At 38.4% G+C, this 14,087-nt stretch overlaps 1 protein-coding gene across 1 annotated transcript; it reads right to left on the bottom strand.

Annotated features, from left to right (window-relative positions):
- Positions 1-10,474: 10,474 nt before the first annotated feature.
- LOC122042957 (thylakoidal processing peptidase 1, chloroplastic-like) lies at positions 10,475-13,792 on the bottom strand. The gene is made up of 7 exons (XM_042603365.1): positions 12,787-13,792; positions 12,360-12,428; positions 12,174-12,242; positions 12,006-12,092; positions 11,472-11,539; positions 11,232-11,388; positions 10,475-11,022 (listed from the first exon to the last, which is right to left on the bottom strand). Exons 1-6 carry the CDS (start codon positions 13,552-13,554, stop codon positions 11,268-11,270), a joined length of 1,182 nt encoding a protein of 393 aa, XP_042459299.1. The 5' UTR covers positions 13,555-13,792; the 3' UTR covers positions 10,475-11,022; positions 11,232-11,267.
- Positions 13,793-14,087: the final 295 nt, after the last annotated feature.

Here is a 14,087-nt window from a genome sequence, read left to right as displayed (position 1 = left end):
ACACAGAGCTCCCCAGGTGAGTGACTAGGCGAATGAAGCCTTTGTCCAAGAACTCCTGTAGTTGCTCTTGTAACTCCTTCACCTGGAGACATGCGACACGGAGCTTGAAATTGACCGGTTCCAGGAACCAATTCAATCTCAAATTCCACCTCTCTGTTGGGAGGTAGTCCAGTAGCTCTTACTTACGGATACTCGCATACTACCCGGACCTCCTCCTGCTTGAGTCCCTTCTCCTCTTCGCCTTTACTATGTATGCAAGAAAACCTGCACACCCTTTAGCTAACATCTGGTGTGCTGCTAGGGATGAGAGGAGCTTCTGGGTCTTCCTCCTTGGCACTCCGGTGAACTCAAAAGTTGACTCACCTTCTGGACTAAAAATTACTTTCTTTCTGCGGCAGTCCACTGAGGCACTGTACTTGCTGAGGAAATCCATACCAAAAATTATATTGAAATCCTGCATGGCGAGGACTATTAGATTTACATATAGCTCTCGGTCTGCAATTCTAACCAGTACAGCCCGAAGCCACTGATTGGATTCCATGACTTCCCCAGAAGGTAGGTTGTCAGGAACTTGGAGTTCATACTTTCTGTAGGCACCTGTAAACTACTGGCAAAAGGTATCGATACAAAAGAATGGGTCGCCCCAGTGTCAAATAGTACAGTAGCTATGTGCTGGAAAATAACTACTTGACCTGTTACGACCGTGGAGGCACTAGCAGCTTTGGTGAGGAGAATACTCGCACCATCAAAGGCTGGGACCGGTGGGGCTTCTAACCTTCCTTGACTGATGTAGGGTCCCTCTAATGCCGCTCCCATGTGGTGCAACTGTGCAGGCTGGCCTCCATATTGCAATGGCTATGGCTGAGGTGCTTTGAATTTATTAGGACACTCTTTAGCCATGTGTCCTTCCTGACCACAGGAGTAACATCCAGTCTTACCCAGAAGACAAGCTCCTGGATGTGTTCTCCCACATTTGGGACAGGGAGGGAACTTGGTCTGCTTGTTTGCTGGTCCTCCCTTCTGGCCACCTCCTGTGTTCCACTGCTTCCTTTTACCTTTGCCTTTCCAGTTCTGCTTACTTGACTGTGACTTCTGGCTTCCTGCTGTCTTGTCCTCTGTCTTCACTGGCTTATGTTGTGCTCGCTGTGCTTTGATGTTGTTCATGTAATGTTCAGCAATTAATGCTCTACTGATCAATTCTTCGCCAGTCTGGGGTCGATGAGCTCCACTGCTCACATTCAGTGCTATCTGTGGTCTCAGCATTCTGAGCATCAGCCTGACTCGCTCCTTCTCTGTACTCACTAGCTCTGGACAGAGACGAGCTAACCTGTTGAACTTCTTGGCTGCTTCCTCCACCGACAGTCACCTTGCTTGAACTCTATAAACTCCTCGTAGTGCTTGTTGGTGATCTGCAGTGAAAGAACTCTTCATAAAACTCGACTGAAAATCAGCCCATCTCATCATCGCTGCTCTTGGTCTTTATCCTCTCCCACCACATACGAGCATCTCCAGACAGTAGAAGAGGCGCACTTGACCTTCTCGACTTCGCGGCCAAGAAGCTCCATAGTGCTCTCTAGTGTTTTAAACCAAGCCCGGGCATCCTGTGGCTCACGTGCTCGAGAAGCTCTGCTTTCACCACCGATAAGATAAGCTTCGGTCTCGGGGTGCCGTGATTCCCCGAGTAGTGGTGGAGTCTCGCTACCACCGGGTCTCGCAATGACAACCGGAGGAGGGGAGGAACCGCTGGTCGGTTTGCCATCGATTGGCAATCACTTGTCGCCTCGCTACTTGCCTCGGAGCCGAGCAACCACTTCGTAAAGGTTGGGCTCGGTTGCTCTAGGCACTTCGTTCTCTTGAGTGGTTCCTCAGTGCAGGGACGTCCTCTTCTTGCCATCTAATTATGAAAGGTAAAGGCTTGATATCTTACTTTAACCCTTCTAATCATACTTAAATATGAATAAATAAAAGGGAAACTAAATCTTCTATCTTACTTTAGTACTAAAAAGGAAAGTACTCTATACTGCAGTAAAAATAAGGAAAGCAGAAATAAGAAAGGAATTTAAACACTTTCTTACTTGGAGACGGCGAGGATGATGCTGATGTGTGTGTGTATAGAACAATTCTCGAGAACAAACCAGAACTTCTTACCACTACTCTCTAAGGGATTGTTACCTAACTATAACTTCCCTCCTAGTGGCACTGACTCTATAATTAGAGTCAGGTAGATTTTATCACAGTTCAGAGGGATTCCCACCGAAAAATTCGGCAGAGTCTCCCCTGTACCGGTGACCAAATCCACAATACATAAAAGATATACACAGCCACATGCGGCTGGATCACAATATTCTTCACAACCACGCATTAATAAATCATATTCTAATCAAAAACTAAACTAGCAATAAGAATTAAACTCAAAACTCTCAGAACAAAGCATAACAAGCTACAATGCACTTCAAACTCAAGCATAAACTCATGGTTTCATAATGGAAATAAGGAAAATGAACTAGACATAAACTCTAAATGAATAAATCTTGCTAGTCCCCTCTGGATCCCTCCATAGTTCAGCCACCACACACATCCATCATCACCACCACCCTGTCGCCTCCCTTCATATCTTAGCTTTTCCTTTATCTGCAGTAGGAGGAAAGAAAACAAGATCTATAAGCGAAAACGCTTAGCAAGTACTAATCTATCTCACAAAACTCGAAATGCATAAATGAAATGCATAAGTACTGAAACTGAAATACTAAAACTATCTGCATATGCTCATGGTATACAGAAAATGAACTAGATACAAATCATAATCAGTATCCAGCAGAATAACAAGAAACTAACTATGTAAACTTAGAATTAAAGAAACTAACCATTCTTATTTATTCTAAGCATGTAACTTGTTTCATTTCTTATATCCTTGTGTTAGAAATTAACCTTTTAATTCCTATCTTTTACTCACTTCTTCTTTCTTTCTTTCTTAACTTTTCTTTTCTTTGGTTTTCTTTTCTTTGGGGCCCAGGCTTAGTACCATCTCATGCGCGTTCCCTAATAGGTTGGGGTTGCGAGCCACCAATCCTAAAAGAGCAGACCTCGGTCTACCAGGGCCAAGACCTCGGAAATGGTCACCTGGATTTGTTTAACGACAAGCTCTTGGATGTCGGGTACTAGCCTCTTGCTTGACTTACTTGTTATCTTTCTTATTATCTTTTATTAAAGATTGTGGGAGTCCCTTAAATATACTTAACAAGTATGGGTGTATAATCAACTAACCATGCTATATAACAGAATAAAACAAGTAACTTAAAGCTTACTGATCATGCTATAAGCTAAACTAAAGAAAGCAATTTAAAGCCTTTGAATCATATGGTGAAAACATGGCAAAGGATGCTATTTTAGTGCTTCTAAACATGCTGTAAAATCAAGTATGGAATGATTCTAATCATGCTATAAATAAAGCAAAAGAAAGCTAATTCAAACTTGCTAATCATGCTATAAAATAGAGCAAAAGAAAGCTAATTCAGACTTACTAAACATGCTATAAAATAGAACAAAAGAAAGCTAACTTGGACTTACTAAACATGCTATAAAATAGAGCAAAAGAAGACTAATATGATCTTACTAATCATGCTACCAAATAGAGCAAAAGAAAACTAATTTGATCTTGCCTTGATGCATACCAGAAGCAATACTTGAAGCAATTACCAGAAGGAATAGATTGCTATTAAAATAAAACATATGTCATGCTTAAAGAATTCTGCACTTAATGAACAACAAACAACAGTGCTAAATGTATTGTTCCCTTCTAACTATCTACTGCAATTACCAAAAACAGACCCAATCCGTAAGCTCCAGATGGCTTGGTTCATGCCCGCAGAAATGCAAATGGCATGGGGTTGTTCTAAGCTCCAAATGAAGCTGTTCATATCCCTATTTTTGCAAAATTTCAAGTTGAACTTGCTGCCCATTTGAGGTACACGGCAGCTACATCAAACCAACACCGCCCAATCTAAGCATCATGCTCACAAACAAAGAGAAGCAACTAAATCTCGGAACCACTCTAGGGTTTCCAACAACCTCCAGAAAACAGGGAACAAAACCGAAACAAGCAACTCATGGCAGCAAAAGATATGCAGGTTAATCCGAATAAAAAAAGAAACTAAACCCTAAATCAAACCTGTCCTTCATGCCTAAACTGAACTAACTCTTCTCTTCTTCCTTTAGGGTTCACAACAGCAAACCGAAAACTAAACTTCTTCACGGCAAAATTCAAGAAAACAAGGAAACAAAACCGAAAGATCGGAGCAACTCCTACCACAGGTGAGTAGTACTTACTCTTGATTGCTTGGACTTACAACCGAGAGGGAGGGGTGGCTAGGGTTCGGCGAGAAGCTCACGGTCTTAGAGTTCTCCTTGTGTCCGCGCGTCTTCCTTGCCGAGGGGAGCTCGGATCTGTGAAGAACCCGTGGAGAAGGGTGCTCGTCGGCCGCCGGAGTGAAGCCCTAAGTTCGGCTTCGTCTTCGCACCAAGTAGCGCCGACGCCGTTGCACGCGAGAACGAGAGGAAGAAAGGATTTCGGGAGAAAAAGAAGAATAAAAATAAATCCCATTTCACTTAACCTTTTATAGCTAGGTCTAATTTTGGGTTCCCATTATACTATACCTTAAACCTATTTCTCCTCATACTTGGTTAACAAAGCGTGCGCAGCCCAGTTGGTTTGCTGTGTCCGGTTGGGTTTGGTTCGGCCGGAGGTCACGGGTTCGAGCTTCGGTTTTGACAAATTTTTGTCAAAATTTCTTTCTTTTTGTAAACATACTAAACGACCTCCAAAAATTGCGTAAAAATACTCTAAAAATTTCTAAAAATCTCTAGAATATTTTAAAAGCATTTCCGAATATTTTTATGGACTTTTAGGACTTAAATAGGGAAAATTGGGTCGTTACATTTGTTGGGGAGTTCCAACAAATAATAGTTTCGTTGCAATATTTGCGACGAAAATACTATTCGTTGCAAATATTTGCAACGAACAAATTATTCGTTGCAAATTTTGAAACGAATAAATTATTCGTTCCAAAATTTGCAACAAATTTTATTCTTTGTTGCTAACTTGCAACAATATTAGCGACAAAATATATTTTGTTGCTAATTTGCAACGAATTTATTTTGTTGCTAAATTCGTTGCTAATTCGGAACAATTTATTATTTTGTTGCAAATTTTGTTGGAAAGTTTGGAATAAAATTTAAATTCGTTGCAAACTGTCGTCCCTAATAGACTGTTTTTTTTGTAGTGTTAACATCATAGCATGTGATTCATACTACATATGCTATGACGACAAGAAGGGTAGTAGGAGAATGGATCCCTACTTCTCTACTATGTGAGACCCTTGAGATTATAAATTAATCTCAATTTTACCCTCAGTGACTGTTTAGCTGTCTACTTAAAGTTATAATATGTGTTTGCTACTTTAACATGTTTCCTATTTGCTATGGATGATTCGGTTTATGGAGCATAACTAGAAAAGCAATTGATTTAAATGAATAGATTGTAGCTAAAAAGGAAGATTAAATATATTTGCATCTTTTGATGTTATTCACTAGTCGACTCATTTCTGTTATGTATAATGAATATGGAAATGTCTTGACATAATAGTCATTATGAGGGATTAGAGATGTTCATATTAATGTAAATGAAGATTATTTAATCTGGGTAAATAGCAAGACATGAATATCTCCTAGATAATGGGTGTGTGCCACTGGGAGATTGGATATTTCCTGGGTAACAGATATGTTCAGCTAGGAGAGAGGCTATGCGCCATAATGAGAGTGTCTATAATTCATTTAGAAGAGCGACTAAGTAAAGTGTAACAACTTTGTTAGCATTGATCGCTTAGAGAGCAGCTATATAAGGTATAACAATCTTCTTAGGAATAATTGGTCAGTGTGCTTACTGTCGCACGAAGCATTTTCCCTAATGTATGAAATAGATGTTCTTATTTAGTTTTTGTGACTAATTAATTTTGCTATGGTCTTCGTGATTTGATCGTCAAATAGTTTATATGACTTAATCGGTCTTTGTGATCAACTGATGTCTGGTTTTATCATTGTGACATGATCACCTTATAGTCTGTGGCTGACATGGTCTATGTGATCAGTTAACCTTTAAGGATTGACTTGGATGAGTGAGAGATGTTGGTGTTAAGAAGGTAAAAAGGTGTCTCTTCCTCTTCATCTTCCAACCCTTTCATCTTCCTCCATTAATGGAGGTAGAGGAAGAGTCATCTTCCTCTATATAAAAGAGTGTCCAAGGCAATTGGTGTATGACGAGAAAGGAGTGCATGCGTCAGGGAAATGTTGTTGCATTGTGTACGCAGATGAGATCGAAGCACAACAAAAGTGCTGTCAGAATTCTACCGAGACTATGTGTCATACAAAGAAGGAGAACATTTATTAGAGATGGATTTGGTTTGTGAACCATAAAGAGGTTTCCGATTTTGTGATCGTTCTTTTGACAGTAAGTCCTTCCATCACCGATTGCAGATCTACGGGAGATCACTGTAAGTGTTTAATGTTTTGTGCCATTATTATATAATTCCTACAAGGCCTTATCCAATTAGATAGATTTGATAGTTCTAACTTCAAAAGATGGTAGACAAAGATGCACCTTGTTATTGCAATATTGGAGATGGTATATATCGTCAACAAACCCATATCCAACAAGGAAGTTATGTTAGGGTTGGTCGAAGTTTGAAGCAAATGGGAGAACAACAACTTAATGTGTTGAGATGATGTCCTAAACTTGACATTGAATGATATGCTCAACTCCTTCCAATTAACACCATAAGACGAAGTAACTTTGTGGTGTGTAGAAAAAAAATGTTCATATCCAAGGAAAGAGCAAGCCAAAAGTTTCTCACGGATAATTTTATTAATGTTTGTATCGTTAATAATAATAACACTATCGAAGAACATATGAAATGCAAAACACTTCTAAATGAATTGGAACAAATACTCTATGATAGCATCGATTATCGATAGACACCTACCACCTATGGAACAACAAAGACTTCTTCAAGAAGTTAAAGTTTGATAGAGATGGTGAAACAGTCGACATTGGAAACTTAGCTATCATTCTGATTCAAGGAAATAATACAATGAAACTTGAGTTTAAATTTAGATAGACTCTTAACTCTTAATTAATGGTTATATATTCCAAGTGTTAAGAAGAATTTAGTGTCTAATATCTTATTTAATAAGCATTACTTTGAACTTGTATTTGAATGAGACAAATTTGTACTTTCTAATAAAAAAAACTTTTCTAGTAAAAGATGATATGTTTGTTGGGTGGTTTGAATTTAATATCAATAAAATTAATTTGTCTAATTATTTGATTGAGAGTTTTATCTATGGGTAGATTATGACATGTTATTTCTAAATAAATTCATGATAGAGCATGGATTGATTCAGTCTTGATAATTCACATCACATAAATGAAAACAAAAAAAAAATCACTGGAATTATACCTCCTTAAGCCTAAGTGTGTAAAACACTAGGATGGAGCTTAATTGTAAACTACTATTAGAAACTTAGGGAGTATTTTGTTTTCATTTTTTTTTCTAGAAAATATGTGTTTTATAAAATATAATGTTTAGTTTGTATTTTCTACATATATTTTCTAGAGAAAAAGATAGTATTTCTTAAAAAAATAGAAAATATCTAAAAATTATTTTAAAAAAAAAAAAGAGAAAATGCACGTTGTCAGAAAATGAAATGGGAAATGTGCAAACCACATGCTCTCTTATTGTTTCTTAATCAAACACTCTATAAGCCCACTAGATACCCCTATCTAGTTTTATCCCCATCATATTGGTGCGACTATGCCCTAAGTGGTTAAGCTCAATAGCAAGTTTTGATGTATTGGACAAAGTGTTTAATTTGTGTTTACTTATATACTGGATATGTGTGTTAAGTTGTGCAAGTCCTTGGCAGGACACATATGAAGTGAATGGACATGCTCAATGGCTCGGTGATCCAATATAATGGAATAAAAAGAAAGATGTACAAGACATTTACGGTACCATGAGTCGAAAAATATTGTGACGCTGAAGAACCTTGTGGAGCTTGACTTGACATGGTTAAGTTGGTTGTCTTGATGATTCTGGATCCTCTAGAGATTGGAAAAAGGATGAAATGAGACATTCTAGGGACCATGAGCGAGGAACAACGTCGACAAGAGCCAAAAGGAGGCAAACTATAGGTAATTAATGAGTGATGAAACGAACTGAAAATTTGGTGTATGAGAGGGACTTAAAACCTAATGAGAGCTTGTGGGTGAAGTCAAGCTACTTAAGATAAACTCTTAAGTGAGTTGTGAGAAACGAATGGTCTATTCTGTGGGATTAGAGTAGCTTTTGACTTAGAAAAAAACTTAATATTAGATTGATCATAATTGAGATTCTAGTCATCTAAAAGTGTTCTCAGTCGACTAGTGGGATGGGTTGATTAACGAGTCGACTCAGACTTCAGGGCTCATGAATAAAATATTTCTATTCAAAATTCAATGGATTGAAACATGAACATTATAAGTAAACTAAAATGACAAGTAATCTACTAATCCTTTGATCGCCATAAAGAAGATTGTTGGCCAAAAGGGAAGTAAATAATGGAAAATTTTGTCCAACAATAAAAACACATGTAAGAAAGGGTTGAGATAATCTGCAGAGTATTGCACATCTACTGGAAATCAACATAAGACATATTGGCAATAATATCTTTACATGAATCAATTGCACTAGTCCGTGGGGGCCTAAAAAGATTATTGATTGGACAGAAGAACAATATATAAAAGTTAAGTAGTCAATTGAAGTTGACATCACCTAACTCAAGTAGTTGATCTCAAGTAGAATAGTTGGCTCAAATGGTAGTAAAAGGTGAAATCCGTCATTCCAGCGGCTCCTGGCCCTACGACTATCTATGAGGAGGTAAATTGAAAAATTATAATTGATCAGTATAGGAAAGACTTTTTTTCCTCGACTTTACCGAAATTCAAATCCTTATCCTATGATAACAACTTTATCTTGCAATAACCAACTCAATCCTACTTACCCTGGGGATAAAAAGAAAAAAAAAACAAAAGTAAACATAATAGTTGGCGTAGAGATTTGTCATTGGAGAATGAGGTAATCGGAAATCAATCAATTGGAATATACATCAGTCGATTTGTTTGGAAACAAATGATTAATCAGATATATCAAATCTGGAGAGATTGACCCGATCTTATAAAAGTTTTCCACCGACCATCAAGATAAATCAGGAAGTACTCGCGACGGATAGCTCAAAAACCCAACATCCCTTTATTGTAAGTCTTATTTATAGAAAAAATCTTTATACATATACCATAACTAGGAATCTATTGGTTAGTAGTAGCCTATAGAAGAAGGTTGAAGACACTGGGAAGAGTTATAAAGGGGAACCAATGAGAGCCCTTGAGGGTTGACAAATTTGTGCAAACATTCTAATATTCCGTTGAACTTCCTTGTTCTTATAGACTAGTTTTATCGTTGTTTTTTCACTTATTGTTCCTATCTTCTTGTAAAATATTTCTCTACCCTACAGAAGACAAGACATCGGAAATAGAAAAGAAAAAAAAAAGTAAGAATTTAAGAGTGATTAACTGAAATTCATAGATCGTAAATGTGAGTTTCAAACCACATTATATCATCCAAGCATTATTCACCTCTGTTTAGCCATCCGATCATCATATCTTTACAATCCTAACACGTTATCCCGCAATGATCTTGCCAGAAAGAGGGAATCCATATTATGCTCAAAGAAGCACATAAAAAATTTAACATGGACTCCTTAGACATATTGAGATCATATTCAATAATTAATTAGAATTTATGAAATAATATTTTACCAAGAACACATCAATATATATTCCAAGTCATTTTTTTTTATCTTCTTCGTAAGCCCAACAAATGAGGGGACACAAGATAGGAGTCAAAGCCACACTCTTATGGAAATGGGATGCAACATGGCCACCGAGGGAGACTCACCCATCAGCTCAAAACATGCATCAACATATGCAAACAAGATCCGACTCAACCGTAGAGTCTCCTTCAACCTAACCAGCTCAATCTCACTTCCCGCTAAACCATCCAAAACCAACCCATCAACATTGTTTGCAACAACCACACCAAATCCTTGGGCAATTTAAATATCATAATTACAACTCTAATAATTTTTGTCTGTAAAAAGTTGATTGTCATTGCTGACCAAGATGATTCATCAAAGTAATTAATTAACAGCCCATTGTAATATGATATGCCATATACTGTTCAGGATAACTAAACAAACCTAGAACACAATCTATGAATATAACGAGAGCCACGCAATTCTCTTCCTCTATTCATCATGCAGCAACATCAACTGCACTTTGTATCTCAAACAATCCCTGCCACCGTTCTACATTCCCACACAGAAATATCACTAGCTTTTTGAACATTTAACATATCTACATTCAAATTATTACATTCATAAAACCATCTATTCAAGTACATAACATATAAGAAAGTGAGCCACTCGAGCACACTAATCACAATATATCGACAGTGAAAATATGCCAATGTGATAACCAAAACAATTGCATCTTGCATAAACATTCTCCCACCTTCAATTTTTTCATTTCATTTTTGGGCAACAAAATCACACAGAATCCTGCAGACCTTCTAGTCATTGTGAATGACCAGTGTTAACTCTGCCAGATTTTTCAATAAAGGGCTGTCTTAATGTGGATTTCGGAATTGAATCTGCCTAATCCTATGGCTGAATAGGTGGCCTCCATGCAGATTCCGCATGGCCAAACAGAGTAGAATGAACTTGGCATTACATGACAAATAAAAAACCCACCGTCTTGTTGATGGGCTGAAAGCTTCACCTGATTTCCTCACATCGTAAGCACTAAAGTCGGAAATATACAGTCCCTGGTCTTAGGTTGATGGATTAAATGTCAGGAAACTATTGTCCCCAGACCTGCAAAGCAAAAGGTTCAATATTATGGAATGCCTGAGCAATGTGCCAAAAAAGTTGTGGATGATTAAAATGCCTCCTACATATTGAGAAGGCATAACACAATTCAACAGGTGGATTAGATATTGACCCATTGACAGCATTGTCCGAGAATGGGCATAAAGCAAAAAAGATAAAAGAAAATGAAGGGCGGGAACTCTTGCAAAATCTACCTCTTCAGTCTTTGTGGTTCTTGAAGAAGAGAAGTATCAAGAAATTTCCATCACATTTGGCATCACACTTGGTTCGTAGATAGTGTCAGAGATTCTTGATGGAGGCCAGTAGCGGAGAACTGACCTTCCAAGAATGTTCTTTACTGGAAGAGACCCCCTGAAACACCAAAATGGTGGTCATAAGTCTTCCATCTTTGAAACTTTCCAAACATGTCTTTAACTTAGAAAAGAAGTATTCACCAATTATGTGAGTCAAAGCTGTGGTTACGATTATCCCCCAGCACAAAGACACAACCTTCAGGAACAAACTGCAGAAGAGAATCCAGAAATCAGTAAATATGTCAAATATAACCTTTTTTAGCAGCTAACTAATAAAACAAAATTGTGATTCATTATAAAGAAAAAAAAGAAGATTTCCCAGAACATTAGCAGCTTGTGTAGATGTATAAAGTCTAGATTTTTTTTTCTTTTGAAAACCAATAATTTTTTAGGTTTTAAGTATCCATAAAACTATCAGCTCAAAAATTAGTTTGTGTTTGCAAGTACAGATAATTGTTGCATTCTCTTGCTTACAAAGCATCATAAACCAAACTAAAAAGTAATATTACTTGAGTATTGTAAGCATGGCTAAAACACACTTATCTTCTATGAGTTAATAAGAAAAAGCAACATAGCAAATTTCATCAAATATCAGCAGGCAGCAGCCCAAGAAAATGAAAATCATTTTAAGGTAAAATATTTAAAGAATAAAAAAAGTCAGAGCACATGCCATACCACTGATTTCATTTCATAGTCAGGTGGCTCAAGAATAAATTCCTCATCTTGGATCACACCATTCACCAACAATTTGCCACTATGAACCTGATAAACAAAAGAAAGTTAAGTCATTTGATAATTACCTGTAGCATGGTAAGAGCATGAATAAGTAGAAAACAGCCTTACTTCAACAACATCCCCAGCTACAGCCACAACTCTTTTGATAAAGACATCAGCTGATGTAAATCCATATTCCTGCACCAAAGGATTTTTTTTTCTGAATCGATGATCATCTCAAAACCATAATTTTGGTTCTCAAGAGTTCGGATCTTTCAATGAATGTTTAGTCTGAAATAGAAAAACCAAAAATACCTGTAGGATTGAAGGAGCTCTGAAGATAACAATATCTGTGACTTCAGGTTCTCCGAACAGATAAGAGACCTGTAATTTTAACATGCACAATGAATGTTAGCAAAAATGAAATTGATAACCAACCACTATAATGCAGTGAATATTAAATACCAACTAGCAGCAAGTAAAATTTGAAAGATCACTTATTTATGATTTGGTTTGTTCGTTTCTTTTTGAAATTATTATGTTATAAATCAGAAATTACCATGTGCTAGCATTTAAAAGGTTCGACAATGTACAGGTTAGATCAGCCATAGCAAACAATATTACTAAATCTAAAATACGTAATGCAAAACAGTTTGTTCTAACAGATTTTAGAATGTCATAACTAGGAAAAAAATGTTAAGGGTAATTATAATCCACTTGGGCAAGAGACACTAAGTGATACCTTCTCAGCCAAAATTCGATCGCCGACTTCAAATGTTGGAAGCATCGACTTGGAAGGGATCAATTTTGTCTCTGCCAAGAATGATCCATACAGAAGCGGAACAGTCAGTGCTGCAAATAATGTCTTGGCATCATCTGAACAAGAGCTCAGGAACCGCGAGATCCAGCTCCTCTTATCGCGGGAGTTCATCATATCGTATGTTTCTTTCAACTCTCTCATCAAATTTACTCTGGCACCGGAGCTACGACACTCCTTAGACTCTCCACTCGGTTTGCCAGGAGAAATCATTGCCGTTTCTTCCAAAGGAGGATCTGAAGAACAAGTTCCTCCCTTATCAACTGAGTCGACTCTTGTCGACCCGGTAAGGAACTCATTGCACGGGAACCACCTGGACGTCTGGAACAGAGGGATCAAAGACGACGGCTTGAAGCCCATCGTCGACATCGAAGAGGCACTCATTAAGCATCCTTCCGTTGATCTGGAGCCGGAAGACATCACAGAGAACAGGCCTGGAGCAAGAGAAGGTCCCAACTCCTTAGCCTGCACGGCTTCGGAGAAGAAAACCTGGGCCGAGTCCTGGTGAGAGACGGATCGGCATTCGAGGATCGGCGGGGGACTATGCTCGGAAGCATTCCTTGCGAATAGGGGAATGGGACGCCCGGCGTCGTGGAAAAGACGAACGTTTCCGCCGCAGCGGACCCCAACGGCGGCGGCGGTAAGGTTTTGGGCGAGGTAGCCGGAGAAGGAGACGGTGAGTCGGATAGCCATAGTCGCAACGTAGGAGATGTGTCGGAGGATGGGATACACTGGGTCGGAGAAAAAACGCGAGGAGGAGGGGAGACGGCGGATCAGAAGGCGTAACCCATTCCGACGACGGAGGAAGCCAAACCGGACAGGGGCAGGGGGAATCGGGAGAACTCGGTCGGCGCCGGAGGGATCGGAAAGCTAGAGAGTCGGCCGGAGTAGAATGGCAGCCGGCAGCGGAAAACAAGTGTGAAAGGAAAAGCCAGTGTGGCTCGTATAAAGAATAAAGGATTATAATAAGGCCTCGAGTTGTTCATAATTACATCATTGCCAATGTTTTCCCCTATCGATTTGGGGGAATGGTTCTTCACTCGATCACGGATGGCATTTATGTAATATAAGTTAAATGGAGAGGGCTTCTGTATTCTCTTACATTGACCTTGAGCCATAGTTGGCTGCGGGGAAAATACCGGAAAGAAGGCTCCCCGACGTTTCCTTTTATTTATTTATTTATTTATTCAAAATTTAAAACTAATCTCTATATTATGCAATATTAT

The sequence above is a fragment of the Zingiber officinale genome, chromosome 2A, assembly GCF_018446385.1.
Source record: "Zingiber officinale cultivar Zhangliang chromosome 2A, Zo_v1.1, whole genome shotgun sequence".
Lineage (NCBI taxonomy): Eukaryota > Viridiplantae > Streptophyta > Magnoliopsida > Zingiberales > Zingiberaceae > Zingiber > Zingiber officinale.
Note: the sequence above shows the minus strand (reverse complement) of the source record. Positions and strands in the feature narration are given on the sequence as shown.